This window comes from Electrona antarctica (genome assembly GCF_951216825.1).
Source record: "Electrona antarctica genome assembly, chromosome: 21".
Lineage (NCBI taxonomy): Eukaryota > Metazoa > Chordata > Actinopteri > Myctophiformes > Myctophidae > Electrona > Electrona antarctica.
Window position 1 is genome coordinate 28311733 of NC_136802.1, and position 24266 is coordinate 28335998.

A 24266-nucleotide genomic window follows, 5' to 3' on the forward strand; every position below is an offset into this window, starting at 1 on the left:
TAATAACCATTTAAAAATCCATTTAAGCAATAATATGTCAAAGTTTTAATTACCTTTTTTTGTTTTGTTTTTTATTCAGACAGCCAGCAATGGGTAGAACGCTCCCCAAAAAATGTAGTCTAGTCTGTGACACATCTAGGGGCCGTTTAAAAAAAGATAACATTAATAATAGTCCATGACTCCATGTTAGTAAAACACGTCCCGTGTTGAGTTTGTAGATATGCTACACATTTCAGACATTTGAAAACTTATGAAGTGAGACATTCTGCATATTAATATTTGATACTTTTACTTAAGCAAAAAGAATTTGAGTCCTTTTTCCACCACTTGTGTCCCCCACCCAAACAAGTCGCCCCTGTCCCAGCCGTCATCCCATATCAAGTGGGCACACAACTTGTGTCTGCGACTCATGCAACAGCTAGACATCACAGACACACAGCAACAGACATCACAGACAGAGCAACAGACATCACAGACCCACACTTCACTGTCCTTTGGTACGGCATAATGCATGTTAAAACAACATCATCACAGACACATCCACTCCGACGATGTACACTAGTCTATGCCCAGGTTTGCATATTCAGGCAAATATTAGTATAAAGTGTGTGTGTGTGTGTGTGTGTCATGTGTGTGTGTGTGTGTGTGTGTGTGTGTGTGTGTCTCTTTATGTCTTTATTATTAATAAAAGCTATAATGATTATAACATTGCAGTGGCCAACTATGAAGCTTAGACTACTCACCATGTCAGTTGATGTCCCTCGATCCGAACAACTCCAACGGGCAACAGTTGAGTGTGGAAGCGCACGCATGTCGCACCTCCTGTCTCCTTTGGCTAGGCGCCCCTGCTTGGGTGCTGTTTTGCAACATGTCGCCTGGTTGTTTGAAAAAGAAAAACAAGGCTTTCAAACTTTTGCAGGTAAATCTGAGCATGCACATTACAGGCATTGACACCGGTGTGGTTTTTGGCAGCACATTTTGATTTTAGTTTTAGTCATAGTCTCTTCAATAGTTTATTTAGTTTCAGTCACATTTTAGTCACCTGGAATGTTTTAGTGTCAGTCTAGTTTTAGTCGACTAAATATCATACGATTTTAGTCGACTAAATCTACAGTTGATTTAGTCGACTAAAATGTATTTGGCAGTGCCATCATAATGACTATTTTTACACTTGCTGAAAATAGCCGATCTACAAGCTTGGTTACATGCTATTTTCAGCATGTAACAAAGTGTAAAATGACTTACCGTTGTCCAGTTGTCCACTAGTCCCTTCCTAACATTTTAGTCTAGTTTGTATTTGTCGACGAAATTGTCAGTAGATTTAGTCTTAGTCATTGTAGCTTAGTTTTCATTTAGTTTCCATTTAGTTTCCGTCAGTGAAAAAAGGTAGTCGAACATTTTTCGTCTTAGTTTTAGTCGACGAAAACAACACAGATTGACACTAAGGGTTGCCCACCTGCCCCTGGCAGGTAAATAAAACACTAAGGGTTGACAACCTGCCCCTGGCAGGTAAATAAAACACTATGGGTTGCCCACCTGCCCCTGACGTTCGGGCAGGTAGAGTTTGCTTTCAGGTTGCCCGATGGCGACGGGGCAAGTGCTTGAAACACAACACAAGTCTTCTAGGTCTGTGTAATGTAAAATAAGAGCAGTGTTTACCGATAATGTGTTGTTTTCACTGTTGCTATATATATATATACACTTAAAAATAACAAAAATAAAATAACGAGTTGGAACCCATATTCATAGCTAGCATAGGTATTTGGAATACAAATTGAGGTATGACTTTTTATTTATTTTAATCACACAGCCCCAGAAAAATGTTGCATTGAACAGTAATTCAAAATGTGCCTGTAATTTTATAATGGACAATTGACTTTTTGGGCAAAGTGGGCATGTCCCTTGGGCAACATGACCTGTAGTGCTTTCTGTGGCCATTAATGCAGGGGTATATGACAAGGTCTTAGAATCTAATACCTTGTCATATACCCCTGCATTAATAGCCACAGAAATGATTTAAAACATTTAATTTCCCCCTTTCACAACGTTCAATAAAAATAAGTAATAACTGAATGGCAATTTAAATGATGGGATTCCACTGTTGGAATACATTTACTTGCTCCGGTGGAGTGTGAAATTTGCATTAGTCATGCACTTTGTAAGAATATAGCTCCTCTATGATGTTTTGCATCTTCTATCCATTTATATCTAACTATAAATGCACCAAGTGTACCCGTCTGAAATCCACGTAACTCGAGAACCGTTCTCCCCACCGACTTCAAATTCGACGTGCGGGCATGTGCGTGCGTGCGTCCACAGGGAGTGCAGTGCCCGGTGTCGAGTCGGTCGGACCCACGGTTGTCCAGAACCGCCCCAAAAGGCCTCTGTCCGGGCTCTGGACAGGTCCCCATGCCCACGGTCCATATATGGAGCTGGCCTGTTCTGACATCACAACACTCCATATTTGGGCATGCCTGACACAGAACTCCATATGCTCACTTGTTCTGACATCACAACACTTCATATTTGGGCATGCCTGACACAGAACTCCATAATACAGTGTAGGAATAAAGCAACACAGAGAGAAACATACAGAAATCTCCATATATGGGCATAAAAGGGACCCAGACAGATGGGTGGAAGGGGTACTCTGCATTTCCGGTTGCACGCATCCACCTGGGTGACGGCAGACTGCTGGGCGAGTGCTGCTGCTTTGGCATTGGGGGTCAGATCAACATATGGAATGAATTCCGTACTGGCCATATAAGGAGCATGTGTTGAGTGTACAGGGTTTGATGAGGTCAGATCAACATATGGAATGTCAGAACAGGTCAGCTCCATATATGGAGATCTAAGGGCGGCAGTGGGGGCATGTGTACAGGGTTTGATGAGGCCCCAGGTAGGGCCGGGCCTTAATTTTCGGGCCTGTTGAGAACTCTAGTTTTCACCGGCTGCCGGGCACGGCTGCACTAATAACTTTGGGGCGGGCCCGTCTAGAGTTTGAACTTTGAATGGACAGGTATCGGTCAAAAGGGAGACATCGAAGAGGAAGGACGGATGGGTAAGGATCAACATAATGGAATGTCATAACAGGTCAACTCTAAGGGTTTGAGGTCAGATGTAGAGTTGCTGGCCAATATTGATGACATCATGGATCTCCATATATATATGGGCATTCCCATATATGGCCGTCATGATGACATCAGGGACATCTCCATCCCTGATGATGTCACGTGATGTCACGAGGCATGACCATATACAGGACGGACGGACGGAAGTACGGACGGAAGTACGGACGGACAGACGGACGGACAGACGGACGGACTGACTGACTGGAAATGCACGTTTTCACAGTAAATGCGACCTGTGGTCGCAATAAAAACAAGAATCAATCATTGCCTGAAGAATGAAAATCACTGATGAGAAATGGGAAATTTCTCATCAGTCATTAAGTCATTAAGTACTGCAGTTACAGTATGATTCAACACAAGACAGATATAAGTAGACATACAACTAGTAAAAAAATGCACTTAATTGGAGGTTTATTCTATTATTATAAATAATAGATCTATTATTCCATTATTTATTCAATTATATTTCTATCTATATCACAGAGAGCAGGATCAGAGGCCTTATTGGATGAATTGTGTAAAGTTGACTGAGTGGCCAAGGCTCCAAAAATGCTTTTGTATTTTATTTACCTCGCCAGTGCACTGCAGTGCAGGTTAATTCAGTGTTTCCAGGGCAAAATAATAGTTCAAAAATAAATAAGACTGGCCAAATCAACACTCCAATTAACGTTAGCGACTTCCTCCTGGGGGATCCCGAGACGTTCCAAGGCCAGTGAGTCGATGTGTTTCCTCCAAATGCGGCCTTGGTCTGCCCCAGTGGGACGTGCCTCGAGGACCTACCTATAGGGAGACGCCCGAGAGGCATCCTAACCATCCTAGGCATCCTGACCTACCTATAGGGAGACGCCCGAGAGGCATCCGAGAGGCATCCTAACCAGATGCCAGAACCACCTTTCCAGGCGAAGAAGCAGCGACTCTACTCCGAGTCTACTTTTTCGCCTGGCCTAATCCAATCAACAGGTTTGCCAGCACTGCAGAGGAGAGACAGGTGACCTCACAAATAATCACATTTGTGTCAATAAATAAACATTTAAAACTCTTTCAGTCCTCCTGTTGAAAATGTCTTCAGATATATACCGATACCCCTCTAAGGAAAACATGTGCAACACCACCCATACTATTAAACAGCCTTCCCAGCCAGCTGGCTGTTGAATGCATTGGGAAGCAGCTGTGCAATGTGCATGCATCGTTCCTCCTTACGGTAGGACACGGGTTGCCCCGTGACACATTGCATTGCTTAGGCGTTACCCTGCTGGGCATGAAACAGAGGTGCATGGTTGGTTCTGTACGGCACAAACCCTCATTCCCATTACTTTCATATTCTCAATGTCCCTTTGGAGGAACAATACATACTCTGGAACAGTCATTCTGCAGACGCTATATGACACTTTTTGCATTGTTGGATTTTCATTTGTGGAATTTCCCAGGGGGCAGTATAAGCCATTTTCCAGTTTGAGTGAAATCCCACTCAATCAAGCCCCTGACCCTCAGGGACCTTCGTCACACAACATCGATGACACTGTCACACAGGAACTCACCCAAGCATTCCACGGGACCTGATGCCGAGTGTGCCCAAACCTAGGGGGCACGTTGTGTGTGTGTGTGTGTGTGTGTGTGTGTGTGTGCAACAAGGATTGCGGAGAGGTTAGGCAGTCTGGTAACAAAACCATGAAAGTGATTAAATCAGGTAGAAAGAACTAAATCTGTGATGGCTGGGACCCAGAAAATAGAAACAATAAACAAATGCTATAAGCCAGGGGTGCCCAAAACTAAGGCACCAGTAGATCAGAAAGGCAAAGGTAGATCTTCGTGACATGGCCCAAAAAATATATATGATTTTAAAAAAAGGCATCTGCTACTTTAATTAAGGTGACTTCATTGATTAACATCAAATAGGGCCTGTCAGCTCAAACCCACAATGCAATACTTTGTTTTCAAGCGCACAAACGTCAGTAGCATTACAAAGTTAGACACAACACATTACAACAGTACCTATTCCATTTCCACCCTCTATTCCCCATTCCAAGTGCGTTTGTCTTATGTAACACCAGCGCCGCTATTCTATTTTCAGCAATGATATAATATTTTTTGGGTGGGTATAGACTATAGAGTATCTAGACCTTGTTGCGCTGGTCATTTTGAAAGTAGCTCTCAAGTCAAAAAAGTGCGGGAACCCCTGCTATAAGCAGAAAAACATTAAAATGATTTTCTAAAGTGTGGTTGCTTATTTGGGCGTGTTTCTAAAGTGTCGTTGCTTATTTGGGCTTAATATTGTTGCTTAAATAGTTAAATTGGTTTGTTTGTTGCTCATTTGGGTTTGTTTCACTTGTATTACAGTAGGTTATGTCACTCAGTCAAAACTGTGTGCAATATTTAAATTTGCACAGGAGAGGGTGCTACTACGACAGTATATTGTTCATAATGAAAATTACTTTTTACTTACAATTTGAGTCTGACGTCTAGTCTTCCCAGAAGTGCAGCACTTCTCAGTTTCCTCTCAGACATGACTGTGACTGTGACATCATGATGAATTCCATATTTGGGCATGGCTGAGGGGCTGACTGCCTGTGACCTCATTGTGATGACGAGAGCATCATCGCCAGTCATCCATTCTTATAATGCTTAATTGTCATGTTTATACCTACAGGACAGGAGGCCAGGCCAATAAGTTATCCAAAAACTGTCCTTCATCACCATCACATGCCAAGTTTTCACCTTTAACTTTCACCTCAACCAAACACTCTATGAGCGTCATTCTCTACTCTTAATGTTGATTGGATGAATTGACTAGGGAGTTCCTCATACCCACTGCGGATTGGTTCAGAGCCCGTGACGCTGCAGCCAGAAAGTTCGTGTGGCCCATCGGCGTGTGTGTGTGTGTGTACAGCACTGTATAGTTCATTTGACGGAGTGGAAAGATGGCGACCTGGTGTATACGAGCAGTCAGACAGAGCTATTCTGTTGTAGCATCAAATTCACTACTAAGGTAAGGAATTCAACCCCAAGCGATCGTGTTATTGCTCCAAATGTGCACGTTATACCGTGTTTGAGATCAATGCTAACGCTGTGAGCATGATGTCATTGTGACAGCTCTTAAAGACTGAGAAATAATTTATAATTATAATAAACGTTTAATTCGTGTGACTATTATCATGAACTGTTTGTATGATTCTTTTATTTATTGATGTCAATCCCGTATGACAAGAAGAAGTGCTTTTCTCGAACGGGTCAGAAATGGGTTTTGTGGTTGTGGGGCTAGCTTAGTGGTCACTGGTTAGCATGTCATTGTAAGTGGGGCTGATGACACTTTACGTGACATTCTGAATGCTACTTTTGGTCCATCCTATTCCTATCTTGTTTTTAATGATCTTTGGTAAGCTTATACACCCATATATCAGCGCTGGGGCCATAGTAGCCCTGAAACATGACTGTCATAATCATCAGGTTGAAGTTTCGCCATGTGAACCTATGGCTACGCTACGCTGGCCATAACATCGGGTATATACCGTATAACTTACTGTTAACGTTCTTGAACAGTCAACCATGCAGTGTCCATTCATCCATGTTCATTACATTAATGTCCAATTACTTAATGAGTGTTTGAATGCCCTGAAAACCAGTCATCATTAAACCTTTTTTGTAATCATTATGTTTTCAAGTTTCTGACCTTGGTTCATCATGTTCTCCATTAGGACCACCAGGGCATCTCCAAGGTTGCTGTGTACAGCTGCCCAGCAGAAGGATGGCCAGCGGTCTGCTGGGGAGGAGGAGGGTGGTGACAAGTCTGAGCAGAGTGCAGTGGAGAAGGCTCATTTGGAGGAGAAGGGCCAGCTAGAAGAGCAAGTCAAGGAGGTCATGGTAAGTTCTAGAGTCTCTAGACTCACGTAACCAGCCTCCATCTGCCTTTTGTCAGCCTTCTGATTGGTCCCTGACTGACTAACCAGCAGGCTCTTTCTGCCCTGGTTCCGCCTTGTTTATGTTGAATTTGCTAAAACATCATTTTTGTTGCCATGCTGCACCTGTGAAGTTGCTTTTTACTGACACCAAGTTTAAAATAAGAATTGAATGCACAGAATATCAATACGAAGCAACTGAAAAACATGTTATTTCAATGGTAGTGGATGGAGAGAGAGGATTTTTGTCCAACCACGAAACGGCAACCAATGGGTGCTAAGAGAAGAACTCTAGGTTCATAGCATATTCCGATATTAACTTTGTAAGTCGCTCTGTATAGGAGCATCTCCTAAATGCCTATGTTGTAAATTGGGATGGTCTACGTCTCCTGTGGAGATATAATAAGTATTACATTGCTTGAGAAGAACAATTCTGGACGGTGTATTCACTGAAGAAAAAGGTTTGTTCTACTGTTGTGGGGACATGCATACATACGTATACATACAGTACAAACCCTGCTTTAGATGGATTGGCCTTAGGCCACGGTGTCATTTTTTTTAAATAGTGATTTTTGTATATTTGTTTATTTTAAATGTATGTTCTGATCATTTCCATACTTCTGTTACTAGGAAAAATATAAGCGGGCCTTGGCAGACACGGAGAACCTACGAGTGAGGAATCGGAAGATGGTAGAAGATGCCAAATTATATGGTAAGAAATAAAGAATATGTGTAACCCAGAAGTCAAAACAAGCAGCGCAACATCTTAACCCATTCAGGGCGGGAACCCCTTTTGGTGTTTTAAGTATTATGCTATACTTTAGCTATTGAAAAATAGCAGATCTACAAGCTCATAGCGCGGCACCGAGTGCTGCGCTACGAGCTTGAAGGTCTGCTATTTTTGAAAAATCGTGAAAATGTGGCTCAAATCGTTGCGTCCCTGGAACAACATATTTTCAGATGGGGGTCCGCGGCCAAATACAGATAATTCTGGGTGTCCTTGACATGAAATATTGAGCACCACTGATACATAGGAACATAGTTATTTCAGAAAACTCATGATTTAGAAGACTTTTAAAAATTTTGTCAGGTCTAAATGAGTTGACTGTACATCTCAATCCCCAAAATCCCCACTAGCCATCCAGGGCTTCTGCAAAGACCTGCTGGAGGTGGCCGACATCTTGGAGAAGGCCACGGAGAGCGTGCCCAAGGAGGAGGTGAGCAGCAAGAACCCGCACCTGAAGAACCTGTTTGACGGCCTGATGATGACTGAGGTGCAGATCCAGAAGGTGTTCACCAAGCACGGCCTGGTCAAGCTCAACCCCGACGGCCAGAAGTTTGATCCCTACGAGCACGAGGCCTTGTTCCACGCACCGGTGCCGGGCAAGGAGCCCGGCACGGTCGCCATGGTGACCAAGGTGGGCTACAAGATCCACGGCCGCACACTACGGCCGGCCCTTGTCGGTGTAGTAAAAGCCCCCTAGAAGATGTTATATATATTTTTTAATTTTTGGGGGTGGAGACGGGGGGGAGGGGTATTGCCCAGGTGATGGATCACCTCAGGCACGACGGACTGGTCAAGGCGCCACACGCACCACCCTATGTTCTCCTACCTACAGATCATAATTGATTGTATTGTCATTCTAGACTACTCACTCATAGAGCTACAAGCTAAACCATGTGCAAGGATCTACAGTTACCAAAAAAACAACTGTAGATCAATTATTTTTGGCAAGTGACACTGTAGTGCTATGGATTATTATTACACTTTAACCCATTTAGGCCTGACGTCGAAAAAAATGTCTTCGAAATCCTGACAGTTTTCTGAAAAACGTCGCTCAAACATTTTCATGTCAAGGACCCCATCTGAAAATATGTAGTTCCAGGGTCCTCCCAGAAGCAAAGATTTGAGTTAAAAACATTTGCTGTGAAATAATATATATTCAAAGATTTGCACTACATTTTTATGATTTTTCAAAAATAGCAGACCTACATTAGGCTACAAGCTTGTAGCATGGCACACTGTGCCGTGCTATGAGCTTGTAGATCTGCTATTTTTCAAAAGATAAAGTAAAACACCAAAAGGGGTTCCCGTCCAGAATGGGTTAAGTGGTCTGTTTCAGTGCATCTTATGGAGACACTTTCCATGTTGGCTTATGAGCAATCCTAAAAGCCAATTGGTTATATTATCAATCCAGAATGTCTGTTTGAACATCAACATTTGAACATCATAATCATTCTCCTGTGTGGTGGCACTGAAGAGCAGATTTGGCTCTTTACTGAGGTGGTTTTCCCTAGGCTATCCCAATCAACAATATTTTCAGACATGGATGAGAATGTAAACTGACATTTCACCTCTCATGCTAGTCTAGATGTGGGACAGTTTGGGCTTTATACTTGGTTGTGCATTGCAGCATACAGTTTGGTCGCACAACTTGAGTATAAGTCGAGCATTACCACCGGCATCACAGTAATTTGTATCGACATGTCTAACTTAAGTTAATAAATATTAGTGTATATGTATACACTTGACAAGTTGGTTGGTTTGGTGATCTAGTCTGCTGCAATCTGTATTATGCATCTCACATGAGTACATTAAACAGTTTCCTTTTGTAATTATCAACTTGTTGTTGCTTATACATTGAATTGACCAAAAAAGGAAAGGAAAATGGCAAGCGCACAACGTGTCACAACAGAGCTTGTAGATTGTCTCTTTTCACTAGTTTGGCTCCCGGAGTGACATTGCATTTCCCCTTTGGGTCTCGAGCTAAAAACTCTGGGAACAATATAATTTGCCAGAACAACTGTAGATGTAAAAATGTGCAAGATCTGCATGCATGTTCAATACACCAGCCAAGGCCAGCCCATGTGGTCTCATTTCTATGAAGTAAACATTGGCACAGCACGTAAAAATGTCTGACACTGACAGGTGTGTAGGTGAAGCACACAATGATAAACAAAGCACCCCAAATTTGGCACAATGTTCTGGTCACCATGACCTCCTTCAAGCATTTTCATGAAACATTGCATCAAATTAAGTGTTTCTTGTACTGTGTACTGTCAAATGTGTGAGTTTGCTGCCATCTAAAGGTTATAAAGGGCTAGATTTGTTACAGTGTGCATTGGCACAAGCAAATGACCTCTAAATATATTTTCAGAAATATCACTTGCCCTAAGATACCAGCCTTCTACACAAGGTTTGATGTATTCACCTGTCTCAGTTGTCTATTCATTTAGTACTCTAAATGGCTAACATCAAAGTGCAAATCATAGGTTCTACACAAGCTAGCTGCCACAAGGCAACGATATGCATTGGGAAAAAATAGAGTCCGCAACACTGGTACGAAAACTCAGCTCCACTGGTTTATTTGACTCAACGTTTCGATCCCTTAGGTCAGGATCTTCTTCAGGAATAGTGTGACAGGGAATGGGTGTGCACCTTTATACAGGAAGGCGCACCCATTCCCTGTCACACTATTCCTGAAGAAGATCCTAAGGGATCGAAACGTTGAGTCAAATAAACCAGTGGAGCTGAGTTTTCATACCAGTGTTGCGGACTCTATTTTTTTCCTCTTGTACTGCCTTTTGCCCAGCACCTGGGCTAGAGTGGAGGTGCATGCTCTATTATCTTTGTAACGATATGCATTGGCCCTTTTGATATGAATATAATGAGTATAATTTGGAAGTATAAAGTATTTGCACTTTTAATACAAAACATACACACGCCATTTCATGTGCAACCACAAGAAATGGAACAGCAGAAGAAAATTGGAAAATTACAAAAGTGCTGATTCCTAAATGCACTAGAGATACATAAGAACAGCATGCCATGACTACAACCAAGGCAATGGGTAAATGGTTCTTGCACACACTGAAATTTGGTATTCATTACAAAAGCTATAAAAAAAACATTGACAAAATAAAATACTGTACATATTTCACAGGTCAGGTCAATTTCATTTTCAAAATGCTTTACAGTTATTTACAGTTGGTAGCATATTGTATGCAAAATCCCAAGCACAAATAAAATTCTGTACAGAAAATATACCTGCCCAATTAGGGAAACAATTCAGATTTTCTTTTGAGACACTCATCCCACAACTCACTATTTTAACTCCCCCACATGCTATCGTCAAAAACGGATGGCGATCTTGAATGCAATCAACCCTATGTCTAAATGAACAACACTACAGAGGCATTTTTTAACACTCAAGCGTTTTCAGCTGACAACTTGGATTGGCACTTGATCGATTCTGTCCAACACAAGTGAACTACCGTGGCACACAATGGCATATCCCCTGAATAACAAAGCACCAATTATTAAACATGTACAATGATTTATGAAGGGTCCAAAAGGTCCTTCAGGCCCCTTTGACGTTTTGAAAAAAAGACATTACATCAAATTCTGGATCTTACTGAACTCTGATATATATGTAGTCTAATGACCTCTGACCTCAATACTTAATGAATGAGGCCACACGTGCCCTTGGGTGTCCACAAAGAGCTACGGGTTCAGCTGAATGGCGACACCGATTACTTCAATTTCACTGGATGAACCAGTAAAAGGAATAAGATCCACTGTCATAGGTTACATTCTACATGCGCAACACCACCCACCCCCTCTCTCTCGGACCGTGTCCCACTTTTGTATCCGTGGTCCCGCTGTCAACCAATTGACAATTCAATAACTGCAATAATTTACATTTAAATTGTGCCTCGCCTCGACATACAAAAGACCCATCGACATAGGAAAAGTAATGACTCACTGAGGCTACTGTTATGGGGGCCTTGAAGACAGTGTGTCACCTTTTTTTTTGATAAAGCCAGTGTTGGTGGTCCTGAAAGCGCTGGTGCACGACACATGCTTTGATGGACCTCGACGCTTGTACAAAAGGACCCTCAGTTTGGTGACGTGGGGTTTTGACACTGCCCTTTTCGCCAAGAAGAGGGAAATACTGCTTATTATTTTAGGGCATATACAACATATCTATGAAAACTGGCATGTGGGCAAGGACTTTACAGCATTTCAGTGCCTATTGAACTTCAGTGATGACGCCTAAAACACGGCAGTTTCTACAGGTTTACCTACTGATGATCACTGGACAGATAAACCGCAGGGAGAAATCAACAGCAAGTATTAGAAGTAGTCATGCACCATATATAGTAATGGGGATGAAATTCAAGGGGAAACAGAGTTGCTGTAGGATTCACAAAGCAAGCAAAATACATATAACCTCTAAAGAGAAAAGGGGTGAACTTTTAATTAGCCCAGTGTACAGAACTCACAAAGTAAACAAAATAAACATCTCAGCATTGTGCTTTAGCATGTATGTATATCAATGGCGCACTGCCCTTAATACACAGTTAGTCATGCCTTCTTAGGTGGACAGTGCAAGGATAAAGTGGGCTTTGGGTGGATTCTTGTTTTTCACCCTGTCCTGCCAAATTGTAGCACATGCAAAAATCTAAACAAAGCGGGGTTGGACTTAGCGATGTATCAGAGACAGTATTAGCTGTCAAAATCTGACCCTGCATTGTCACAAGGCCTTTCATGGAAATCCGACACTCATCCCTTCCTGTTTTACCTTCAACATGGACAGACTGTAGACCTCCTATTTGGAATCAACATAGGCCGGCGGCTACCACAACACTCAATCTCCTCAAGGTACCTTTATAGGCAAGGTTGGGTCCGATTAATTTGAAATGTACTGTAGTCAGTTAATGAATACGAAGCTTTTTATAATTATAGTAACGTGGATTAATAGTATTGCGGCAGAATCAAACCTTGTACAAAAACCCAGTCACAAATTTGAGTTAGGCAAACTCATTTTTCTCGTTAAACATTTCCAATGCAAATAAAACATATGTCTAAATAGCATTGGCAAGGATATAGACTACGACCCATTTAACCCATTTAGGCCTGACCTCAACATTTTAAAATAATCTTCTAAATCCTCCATTTTTCTGAAATAAATATTTTCACGATTTTTCAAAAATAGCAGACCTACAAGCTATGAGCTTGTAGATCTGCTATTTTTCAATAGCTAAATTATAACAATGTTTAAAACACCAAAAGGGGTTCCCGCCCAGAATGGGTTAACTGTGTAATGTGGTCTGCCTGGCAGCTGTGGGTCTTTACAGTAAGAGAAGAGAAACCTGTATGCCAGATGCACTTTTCATTAATAGCATTGTTTACCCTATAATCAACAACCCACCATCTGTGAATCCACCTGCCTGTTTCTCAAGACCACTAGTGGTCCATGGGAAAATGTTAAAAAAAAAAAAAAGTTTAAAATATATATGTTGTACCTTTGTTAAATGTGTTTAAATAATACTTCATAAGTCTGGTAAATTGAAGATTTTTTAAACTTATTAGCATACCTTGGGTAAAGCCTGAAATTAAATATTGAGTATTGCCTGTTAAGGACTTGATATACTGTGAGTGATCGCACACCAACAATTGCATATCTCCAACAAGCTCACAATGCATCGACGTGCGAAGCGTTGTGAGCTTGTAGATGTGCTATATCTTTGGTGTGCGCCGCTGGCGGCAACTCAGTATAAACATGGAGTTAAGATCATTCATGTTAAATATTAATGTAAAAGTAAGTAAATAAATTAAATAGGACAGCCTTCTTATATACACATTACACAACATATGCACGCTATTGTTGTGGGGAGCTGGGGTACCGTTAGGGTGGCCCTTGAGGATTGTTTTCCGTATGCTTATGCTAGTCAGCTAGTGGTCCTCCAGAGCAGTGGTGGGCAACTTTGACGATGGAGAGGGCCACTATATTTCCACATTCACTCGAGAGGGGCCACATTGCATATTACTGTCGTAGGTCGTAGCAAAAAAAAAATCCGGTCTACAAGCTCAAAGCGCACTGCACTGCGACGCGTTTTGAGCTTGTAGATCTGCTATTTCTGCAATATTTGAATTGAAATCCTGAATTAGTTTTTGCCATTTTCGAATTGGAATCATTTCAAATGCCTTTAATTATAGTTATGTTAACTTCTCGTCTTCACAAACAAAATACAAATACATTGGACATAAAAAAAAGTATTTTTAATACTAGTCATTAAGCTACTAATTTAGACTGAAGTAATTAAAGCGGGTCATGTTTGCATGTTTGGAATTATAACAGCTGAAATAAATAATATATCAATATTCTGATATTAACCTGTGGGGCCACATTAAGTGATGGTGGGGGCCGCATGTGGCCCCCGGGCCACCAGTTGCCCATGTATGCTCCAGAGCTCAAACAAAGTTTAGAAGCTACAATAGGTGAAGAGCTGGAGAGGCTTCTAAAGCAGAGAACTATTTAAGTAGCTTCTCTGTAAAGTAAGAAGAGGGGTGGGTGGTCAGGAGCTGGAGATCGGGATTGGCAAGGGCTTGTATTGAGAAAGGTGATGTAGTCAAAACATTCAATCAAGCTCCCTTGACCTATAATCTAATTACACATCTTTCCAAATTGTATCTGGATTGATTATAATTACTTATTTTTGAGACTAGGCATTGTGTAATTGTTGAGGGGCACTAGCCCCCAGGAGGAAGTCACTAAGTCCACTGCTCTGGAGGGAAGTCTGGAGCTCTCTGGTGAAGCTGTTGCCCCCGCAACCCGACTACGGATAAGTGGTTGAAGATGGATGGATGGATGGACTAACCCCTCCTATGTCCAGCTTTGAGGGTTTGTGTAAACACAAACATTGTCCTAACACAAACATCGAATGCCATTGATAATGAATGGCCAGCTTTCAGTGTTTGTGCAAACACAAACATTGAATGCCATTGACAAGGAGTGGCCAGTTTTGAGTGTTTTGTGTAAACACAAACATTGCGTAAACACGAACATTGAAGACGAAGGTGAGGGCGCAAATTGTCATTGGCCAGAATAAGATGATGTATGATGATAAGAGCGCCCCTCACTTCACACGGGTGTGATGTTCTGATTTACGTGATGCTGATTACAGTACCCAAACCTGCCTATAGAACGGATACCTCAAAAGAAAGAATGTGTTAGCATTTGGTTTCTATTCAGTCACAGTATGGATGACCCAAGTACTATGAGAAATATAAGCATATAGTTTACCCAAATCATTGTCAACATTTTTATTTAAATGCAAAAATATAGGCCTATTTATGTTCCAAGTTCTCCTGTACCAAAAAATACTTAGGTTCTTTAGTTTTTAGTTTTAATCAAAAGGGAAATCCTTATTCTTTTCAATGTACATATATTCACAAGTTATCCTATGAAAAACGATAGAATCCAGCAGTTGCAGTCTGCCTTCTGAACTCACGGCAACATGGTCAGAGAACAGGAGTTAGCGTCTCTTTTCAGAAAAAGCCAAGATGGACCGTTAAGATGCATCACGTGCTATCCAGCCACTTTCGGTGAGAAAGGTGAGGATGCGCTTTTTGATAACCTTGTCCAGGTAGCCGGGCAGCCTGCTCTTGGCAGGGATACCCTGCCTCTTTTGGAGGTGGTCTTTGATAATTATGGTTTTGACCGTCAGGTAGCGCGTTGGACTGAGGTTCAAAGAGTTGCACAGCACCTTCTCTCTGTCCGACAGCAGCTCGAAGCCGCTCAGGTTCTCAATGGCGGAAAACTCGCCATCCTTGACTTCTTCCTTGATGCCCCCAACTCCACCCCCTCCAGCCGTGCCTCCGCCGCCACCTCCCAGCCCACCCCCGGAGCCCAGCCCCCCGCCGCCTCCGCTGCTGCCCCGCTTGGAGGTCACTACGCTCTTGTTCTCTTTGCGCTTCTCACGCTTGTGGCGCGCCGCCTCGTACTCGGCCGCCTCGTCCAGGCGGGCGATGCCGTTCCGCCGGTAGCGCTGCAGCTCGCGCACCTTGGCCCTCAGCGTGCGCTCTTTGTGCATGTTGTCGAAAAAGTCCTCGAATTCGCGGTGGGCCATGAACTGACAGAGACCCCGCAGCCTGACGCGCTGGTCCTTCTCCTCCTTGGTGATCTTGCGCTTGGGCGTGCTCGGCACCGACGACACGGACACCGGCGTCACCACGGTGGCGACACCCCCCACCGCTACGACCCCGGCTCCCCCCCCTCCCGCACCGCCGCCGCCAGAAACGACAGCTCCCAACACGCCCGGCTTCTCCTTGTCCTTGTCCTTCTTGTCGCGGCCCAGAAAGGATGGCACGAGGTTGTAGTCGCGGGCGATGTTCTTGCGCCGCTGGCGCTCACGGAGCTTGCGCACGTACATGTCCACGTGGGCGCGCTTCATCTCGATGTCCACGTCCTCGTCGTCGTAGTTCACCGCCAGGCCACTGATGAGCTTCTCGGCGTCCTGGTCGTACTCGATCTCGTAGTCGTCGCGGAGCGGCATGTAGCCCAGCTGCTGCTGCTCCGGCAGCGTTATGTCGAGCGGCGGCAGCGGCGTGGTGAGGCTGGGGGAGAGGGGACCCCCCGTGGGGCACGTGTGGTCGGTCACCCGGTTGGGGATGTTGTCGGGGATGCAGGCCTTGCCCAGGTTGCCGTGGATGTACATGCTGACGTAGTGCTCCATGACCTCCTGGGGGGTCCGGGACGCTCCCACGTGAGTGGCCATGTCCTCCTGAATGAAAGATGACATGGAAGAATAGATCACCCAGTGATTCTCAAACCTTTTTTCATTTCGAGGACCCTCGCCAGTTTGATATGCATTAAGGGACTTTCAAATGTGAAGCGAGGAACGCAGGCGTTGTTGCCTGGATCAACGACAGGTCTCCTCCAGGTCTGGTCAAGAGGGGCGCAACAACGCAAGCGTAAAAAAAAAAGCTAAACTGTATCCAGGTCTGGTGAGTCGCGGGCGTGTGCACGACACGAGCAACAAATGCACGGGCCGCGCTCACGTAAATACGCTTGCGTTGTCGCACCGCGACTGCTCCCCAGTGCTCCGCGCAAAAACGCAGGTCTCATTGAAAATGAACTATAGGCGCGTTATATCACTTCACGTTTGAAAGGCCCTTTAGGCCTTCAAATCCTTAGCCTAATAATTAGGCCACAGACCCCACAATCTACAATGTAAAATGTTCAGTGCTCATTTTAATATCCATCTATGAATGAATCTATGAATTAAAGACCCATGAACTATCACACATTTAGCTGGGGACCCCCTGGAACCACCTGGACCCCTTGGGCAAGCACCAACACAGCCAACCAATAATAAAGCTGGAACAACATACATATAATACATCAATTGTAGCACACAGCAATCCTTACACAGTAAAATCCTTAGTGTTGATCAACTCAGAGTGTACAAATGCAACCCAACATTGCCCAAGACTGTGGATGTTACTATGTAGGCTACTGTACTTGCTGTGGGTTCTTCAACTTGCTTATGGTCATTGATTGCTTGATTGAAATATGTATTAACAGTTTTCTGAATTACATTACATTTCAAGTACAACTGCACAACTCAATACAAAGGCTGTTAACTGTGAGTGGACGACCCAATAAAGCATTACACTTGTTTACAAGAGGGTCCACCTTGTTCAATTCATCAAAACATTTAGAGACGTACAAATAGACACTAATATATAGCAAAAAAAGAGAACAGGAATTAATCATAAAGGAGGTAAAAAGGGAAAAGAAACATATACAGTGGATGTTACTATGTAGGCTACTGTACTTGCTGTGGGTTCTTCAACTTGCTTATGGTCAACTTTAGTTTTCAAGACCTCACCCTTTCATCACGTTCAAGCTCGGGCTTTCGTAGCCAACTAACTACAGAACTATTATAATAATAAACAATTGTGCCAATTTCATTTTGAACGAGAAGAAAATAGAAAACAACCTTACCCAATTGCCAAATCCATACTGCTCGATGGCATCGAGCAGCGACTGCTCTTCCCTGCTGGTCCATCCTCCCTCCGCTTCGGGACCCCACAGAGAGAAGCGCCCGCCGTCCACTTGCTGGTAGCCGTGCCATCGCCGGTGGTTGCCGATCTCCGCGCCCGCCGAGAAGCACTCCGGACACAGCTCGATGTCCGGGCAGTCGGTGCAGCGGAGCCGCAGGTTGGTCACGTCTGCGAGGCAGTTCACGCAGTACTTCTTCCCGAGGTCGGCCATGTTTGTTGCTGCTGCCCGCCTGCCCCCTGCCTGCTGGCTGCCTTGGCTGCTGCTACTGCTGCTTGTTGTTGGAGGCAGAACGACTGTCTGTATGCCGCGGAGAGCGCGCATGCGCACTACTGGAGGTGTAGGCCTAGGGTACTTGTTTTGCCTTAAACTTAAAGCCTGGTGAGGCGAGGTTACTTTTTGCCCCTAAATTCATGCGAGGCACACACACACACACACACACACACACACACACACACACACACACACACACACACACACACACACACACACGCACACACACACACACACAGGTGGTAGTGTAATCTGCTTTAATGTCTAATTAGGCCTACATTAGTTGCATTTAAATCTACATAACTTTGCTTTAATACATCCTAGCCGCAATTTGCAACTCTAGATTTATTTTATAATGGGATGAATCTAGAGTTGCAATACCCTCCATTGACTCCCTACTCAGTACCAGTGGCGTATCCAGGAATTACGTTTTGGGCAGGCAAGATCATGTGTTAATTGTCGTCTCCCTGTAGCACTAAAGGTTTTCAAAGAGATATACCTGCCAGACGAGTAGGATACAAAGGCTGAAAGGCATTCATTTACATTACAATGGGTGATTGAGGGTCGCGCTCTACCGCAACGGCCAATCAGCTGTCCATTAATAGTTCCCTGGTCTTGTTTTTGTCTTATTTTTTTCTCATTGTATGGATTTTGGCCAGGCCAGAAATGGATTTGGACAGGCGGACGCCCGCCCTCGCCTTATTGTAGATACGCCTCTGCTCAGTACTCATCCAATTTGCGTTTGCGATCTGCTAAACGACGTTAAACTCACCAACATTGCAGCTCTAGGCCATGCTTGAATTTCAATCTGCCGAGCTTTTGTTTCATAAAAATCCACCGTAGACATGTTATAAGATACTTTCTGTCAAGAAATTATCTGCAGTGCAGGTGATTATTTTTCTAAGTGTTGGAGTTTGGAAGCACTCGTTTTTATTAACGGGTCGCGCTGCTGCCTCTCGTCGTGACTTACGAGTCACGACGAGTGCTTGCACATAATGCAGGAGGCAGCAGGACATTGCTTTACTGAAAACGAGTGCTTCCAAACTCTGATGGCAAGATGGCCGCGGTCTGCAAATGGTCAATTGCAGACTTCCGCCGAGGCAGCCAATCATGACTAGGTCGCTACTACACGATTGGCTGGCCGCGTTTAGGCGGCTCCCATTGGCTTAGGCCAGAGCCATAGAGTAAGACAGAGTTATGACAACTCCGTTCATTTCATGGGGCCAGGCTCTTTTACATAGACTTCTATTGAAAAGGGACAACCGGAAGTTTACAGAATGCATTGGAGTCTATGGGCTCGCGCAACTACATGAACCACGTGACCAGGCTGTTTTCTGCCCCCTCAATGTCGTAACTCTGTCTTATTCTATGGCTCTGGCTTAGGGCGTTTAGACAGACGGCTTCCATTGTCTTAGGCGGCATGGGGGCGACTCCCATTGATGACTAGGTCACTTACATTTCATGAGCTTTCATTAGTCAGGTTTCACCTGACAAAAAAGGTTGCAGGCCCCTGATATAGGGTACGTGTTTCACCTTGTCCTTCTCCTTCTCTTCATCACTTGGGTTCATGAAGGTGTGGATCCTTGTGTCAATGGAATCCCTTAAATAAGAGTAAAAAATAAAAAAAACACACCAACGTGTGAGCGGTGGTGTGTGTGTGTGTGTGTGTGTGTGTGTGTGTGTGTGTGTGTGTGTGTGTGTGTGCGTGCGCGTGCGTGCGTGCGTGCGTGCTTGACCCCAATGCAGCCCCAATTAGCTGACTGCTCACTGTGAATGACGCCAATGATCTGCAGGGGTCAATAGGTCATGCTACAAACCATTCTGTGATTCAGACAAGACAGACAGACAGACAGACAGACCTACACATAAAGCCCTTTATTTTGAGCGCTTATACAGGTAGCACCCCACAAAACTATAAATAAGAACGGGATTTTATGCCTTCAAAAGGAGTATCAAGTTGGACACCCCAGTTCAAATCTGTCTCAAAATGTTGGACTGCAGAAACCATTTCCCTGTCTGGTTGCAAGATAGATCCTGCGTCCACTTGCCAAGTTGCCAACCAAGATTTTACAAAATGCATGGACAAACACCAAACTGAGACTCAAAGACAATGTGGTTGCCTATGGTCTGACGTAGAGGGTTCAGGGCCTTTCCTGGCTCAGAATGGACCTTGGGATTGAAGGCAGACACATTGGCCTTCTAGGCCTACTGTATACACTACACATACAAATGGTGTCATATAGCACCAAAAGCAGTTCATTAAAACTTAATTTACGTTAACACCAGATACATTACACAGATGAGTGACCAGCAGGGGTGGGGTGGGGGAGGAGCCTGGCACGAATCTGCCATTGGCAAAACAAATAATTGCCTTCAGTGTGATATGAGTCTGGTTTATTAGCCAGTGTGTCTCTAAAGGCCCTTGACCCACTCAAAGTGTCAGATGCATTCGTCATCACATTGGGATCCCAGAGATAGAAATGCCATTCAATGGGGGACCGTAGCCTAATTCAGGTCAAACCTGGGGTCCTTGAAATGAAAATGGTTGAGAATCACTGCTAGAGCCGTAAAAACCTTCTCTTATGGGGGTCCTTCACATATATTTTCAAATGGGGGATCCGCAGGCTAATGAGTATAATTTTGGGGGTCCTTGACATGAAAAGGTTTGGGAACCCCTGCATTACACAACCATATAACTTGATGTGCATGGCTGATGAGACACTTGCTACAATGATGCTTGCAATGTGTCAGGGCCCTTTTGATGTGGGATGAAAATAAAAACTTATGAAATCATGAAATCATGTTTAATCATGTGTTGATTACAAAGTTATTGTATGCATTGTTCAGCTTACAAAATAAGGTCATTTTGTATTGGAAGCTATAGAGAAAGTAAGAAAATGTATACAGTAGATTAGAACTTGTGAAATCTCATACATGGATTTTGAGCCCCACAAGATAGCAGCGGTATCAGTTCTATTGTCTAACTCTAGCATACACACACACACAGTATCGTTCTCCTTTATGTTCCCTTCTGTTCCTCATGATCGGCTCTTCTTGCCGAGAGCAACATAACGGAGGTTGTCTTGACTTCATAAAGCAATACGAAAGTCATGATCACTTCACTTTCAATGTTTTATTGTGATCTTAGTTCATGTACAAAAATTAATAATTTGTTATGAATTTGTATTCAGTTTATTGGCCACAAGATGGCGATGCATAGCTTGTATAATGGTACAGTTCACCTACAGTTTTCACTCAGTTATTGATTGCCAAAATACACTGATGTGGGATTATGATTTATGAATAAAATGTCATTGTACTTTTGACCTGGCTTTTGTCCTGTTATTATGTTATGGTCCTTGGTGTTCAAGCGAATTTTAAAGGTCCGTAACTGTATGAATGTATGCATGCATGACTAGGGCAATTATGCCCGGACACAGAACACCAGACTACGCCACTCTGGGAGTTCCACCCAGAGAATATAAAATACACAATACCCAACAGGTTTACATAAAAGGAGCAGAGACATGCGTTTCCAGTACAACAATGTAATACTTTATTCAGGCTCAAGGCAGAATACTTTAATCACTTAAAACTAGAGGCAGGCTCATCAGGTTAGAAATAGAATTTATTTGAACAACCTATTTAAAAGGGATGATTACAAAACAGAAACCAGGTTAAATTGTCAGTTATGCTAACCATTACCACAATAAATACCAGTAGCCAGGGGGGACTAAAGGTGTCCTTGCTGACAGGGGGAGGGCAGGGAGTGAGGAGAGAGAGACAAAAGGATAAAATTAGATACACAAAACACTGATTTCACAAGTCATGCACTATACGAGATAAAACCCCAAGACAGCCTATACCACGTGACCCACCACCTGTCGGGACTACAACTCTAGCCCACCCGTACTACTGCTACTGCTGGGGCAGAGCCAAATATACTTGAACCTATATTCAAAAAAGCATAAATGTCAGAATGAGCTAGTTTGCACAAAACAAAACTTAAACAAAATCAAATAACCAAAATAATAAGGACTAAAACAGCAGGGGCACAGAGCTCCTCCTAATAAAACAAAAGGACAATTTTAATAGACATAATTACAATTTAAAATACAAATACAATATGTTAAAGGCAGCCCTTTACCTCAGATTTAAGAATGCCACACCAGGCAATGAGAGGCCATGCTGTCATCAGCGCTCGGTCTCTGGAGCATGCCACCGAACCAACAGGAGCTGGAAAAGCGCTGCATGAGTGCATACGAGGCCATGGCGTGGAGAGGCCACGCAGTCAGAACACCTAGCTGGTCCATGGGGCAGCAAGCCCACTAAACGATCAGGAGCCAACAAACAGCAACTCTGCATGAGAGTCATACAAAGTTATAGTATAGCTTACAACAGGTGGGGGGAACAAGGCAGCCTATCCCAGGGTGGGATTCCCACTGTCGGATGCCTGCAAAATAAGAAAAACATACGAGACCATATACTGCATACCGTCAATGACACTCTTGCATCTACAACCCCAACACACCACCAGGCAAACACAAGGCAGCCAGCTACTCTGATGGCTGGGTGTGGCTCCCCCTTATTCAGTCAGCAGCCAGGTGTCTCAGCTGTCCTGAATATGGGTGATTGGAGTGTCACATGACTAGGAAAGCTCAACCCAGTATGTATGTATGCATGTATGTATGTATGGGGCTTTTTAGTAAAAATCCAAGGCTACAATAGCCTACCTTCAGATATTTAAAAACCAAAGTTAGTTTACCAGTGAATAGCAACATGCCTATTAACTGGGGACTATGCAAGGCAGAGGCGTCCACCCCCCTGAGTCCAAGTTAGACTAGACTGCATACCTTGGTACCTTATTGGCTGTTGATGGTGACATAACTAAGGTACGTTTCAAGGTTGGTATAATTAAGGTCAATAACGGGTCTAAAGGATTTAGAACAGCAGTTGTAATGGACATTAGTTAGTAGCAGTACTTGTACGCTCTGCTTGCGCACAAGTAGGCCAAGTATGGCCTATTTGTGTGCAAGGCGCAAGTTGGCACCTCGACAGAGTGCATTTCTAGTTAGACCAAGTCATGTTAATGTCTATATGTCTTCATTTATCTCCACTGCACAGGTGATATATATCCATGTATGTTTTACCTCAAGCCCCCAGTGAGGCTCTCCAGCGTTGAAGCACTCGGCCCTAGTGGTTGGAGCGTGAACTGCAGGCAGACCCGTGGAGTTATGATGAGGAAAACCCTGTGCAGCTGGGGTTTAACATTGAGCGCTCGTTTGCACTTCCGCATTTGACACCAAATTTGGTGTCCAAATAAAAAAAAAACGCGGAAGTAGATGGTTCTTCCGGGTGCTTCAAAACGCCACTGAGCAACTTCCACTGAAATGAATAGCGGGGGTGGGGCTATCGCTCCGGTTCAGTCTCTATCCTTTTATTACTCTATGGTTTTACCAGAGCCCTGTTAGTCAGCAGTACCTGCTTCCACCTCTCACGACGAGGATGTAGGGATGGATTTTGAGAGGCATCTTTCCTTTTTCTTTAATTCTTCCCCTCGTGGGTCACCAAATACGAGCACATACCATATGAATAATGAAGATCAGAAAGAATCAAGTTCTCTGCAGCTGACACTGGTTTGAATCACATTATTGCATGTCATCATGGTATATGCACTCTTACTCGGTGAGACACCACACTCGCCTTTTTTTAAAGATATTTTTTGTGGCTTTCGCCTTTTTATATTTTTATAGAGGGACAGTGACCGGAAATTGGGAGAGAGATGGGGGGGTGACATGCAGTAAAGGCCATCGGGATCGGGAGTCGAACCTGCGGCACACTGCCAGACTGGATTACCAGCCAAGGTGCCCAGACAGCTATGCCAGCCGCCCGGGCCAATGCTCACCTCTTTTTATCTTTCTTTTAATAGATTTCTTTCTGCAAATATATTGGCAATTTACTTATTATTACTACTTATTTGCTAATATTTTGTTTTGTATTATTTTTTCCCCTTTAGTTCAGGTCGGTCCCGAGATCCGTCATTCCCCAGGGCCCCTATCATGTGCATTACTTAAATGTAAGCTATGTAGCCAGGTAAAAAAAAAAGTAAGGTAAAA

General features: G+C 43.6%; 2 protein-coding genes across 3 annotated transcripts; one reads left to right on the forward strand and one right to left on the reverse strand.

The window, feature by feature from the left end:
- The first annotated feature begins 5972 nt into the window (after positions 1-5972).
- Positions 5973-9643, forward strand: grpel1 (GrpE-like 1, mitochondrial). Its single transcript, XM_079491709.1, has 4 exons — positions 5973-6117; positions 6824-6989; positions 7655-7736; positions 8162-9643. Exons 1-4 carry the CDS (start codon positions 6050-6052, stop codon positions 8506-8508), a joined length of 663 nt encoding a protein of 220 aa, XP_079347835.1. The 5' UTR covers positions 5973-6049; the 3' UTR covers positions 8509-9643.
- A 1021-nt stretch (positions 9644-10664) lies between these two features.
- Positions 10665-18168, reverse strand: tada2b (transcriptional adaptor 2B). Of its 2 annotated transcripts, XR_013788716.1 has the most exons (3): positions 17821-18168; positions 11900-16594; positions 10665-11862 (listed from the first exon to the last, which is right to left on the reverse strand). XR_013788716.1 is itself a non-coding variant. In XM_079491769.1 (2 exons), exons 1-2 carry the CDS (start codon positions 18088-18090, stop codon positions 15383-15385), a joined length of 1482 nt encoding a protein of 493 aa, XP_079347895.1. In that variant the 5' UTR covers positions 18091-18168; the 3' UTR covers positions 10665-15382. The 2 variants fall into 2 exon arrangements, 1 of the variants encoding a protein (XP_079347895.1); XM_079491769.1 differs by having other exon boundaries at positions 10665-16594.
- Between the last annotated feature and the right edge of the window lie 6098 nt (positions 18169-24266).

What these genes read in the sequence shown, in the direction of transcription:
- grpel1 (XM_079491709.1), top strand. Translation starts at nt 6,050, where the DNA reads ATGGCGACCTGGTGTATACGAGCAGTCAGACAGAGCTATTCTGTTGTA. An exon ending in GCATCAAATTCACTACTAAG is followed by an intron (nt 6,118 to 6,823) that starts GTAAGGAATTCA and finishes GTTCTCCATTAG; the next exon opens with GACCACCAGGGCATCTCCAA. An exon ending in AGAAGATGCCAAATTATATG is followed by an intron (nt 7,737 to 8,161) that starts GTAAGAAATAAA and finishes AATCCCCACTAG; the next exon opens with CCATCCAGGGCTTCTGCAAA.
- tada2b (XM_079491769.1), bottom strand. Translation starts at nt 18,090, where the DNA reads ATGGCCGACCTCGGGAAGAAGTACTGCGTGAACTGCCTCGCAGACGTG. An exon ending in AGTATGGATTTGGCAATTGG is followed by an intron (nt 16,595 to 17,820) that starts GTAAGGTTGTTT and finishes TCTTTCATTCAG; the next exon opens with GAGGACATGGCCACTCACGT.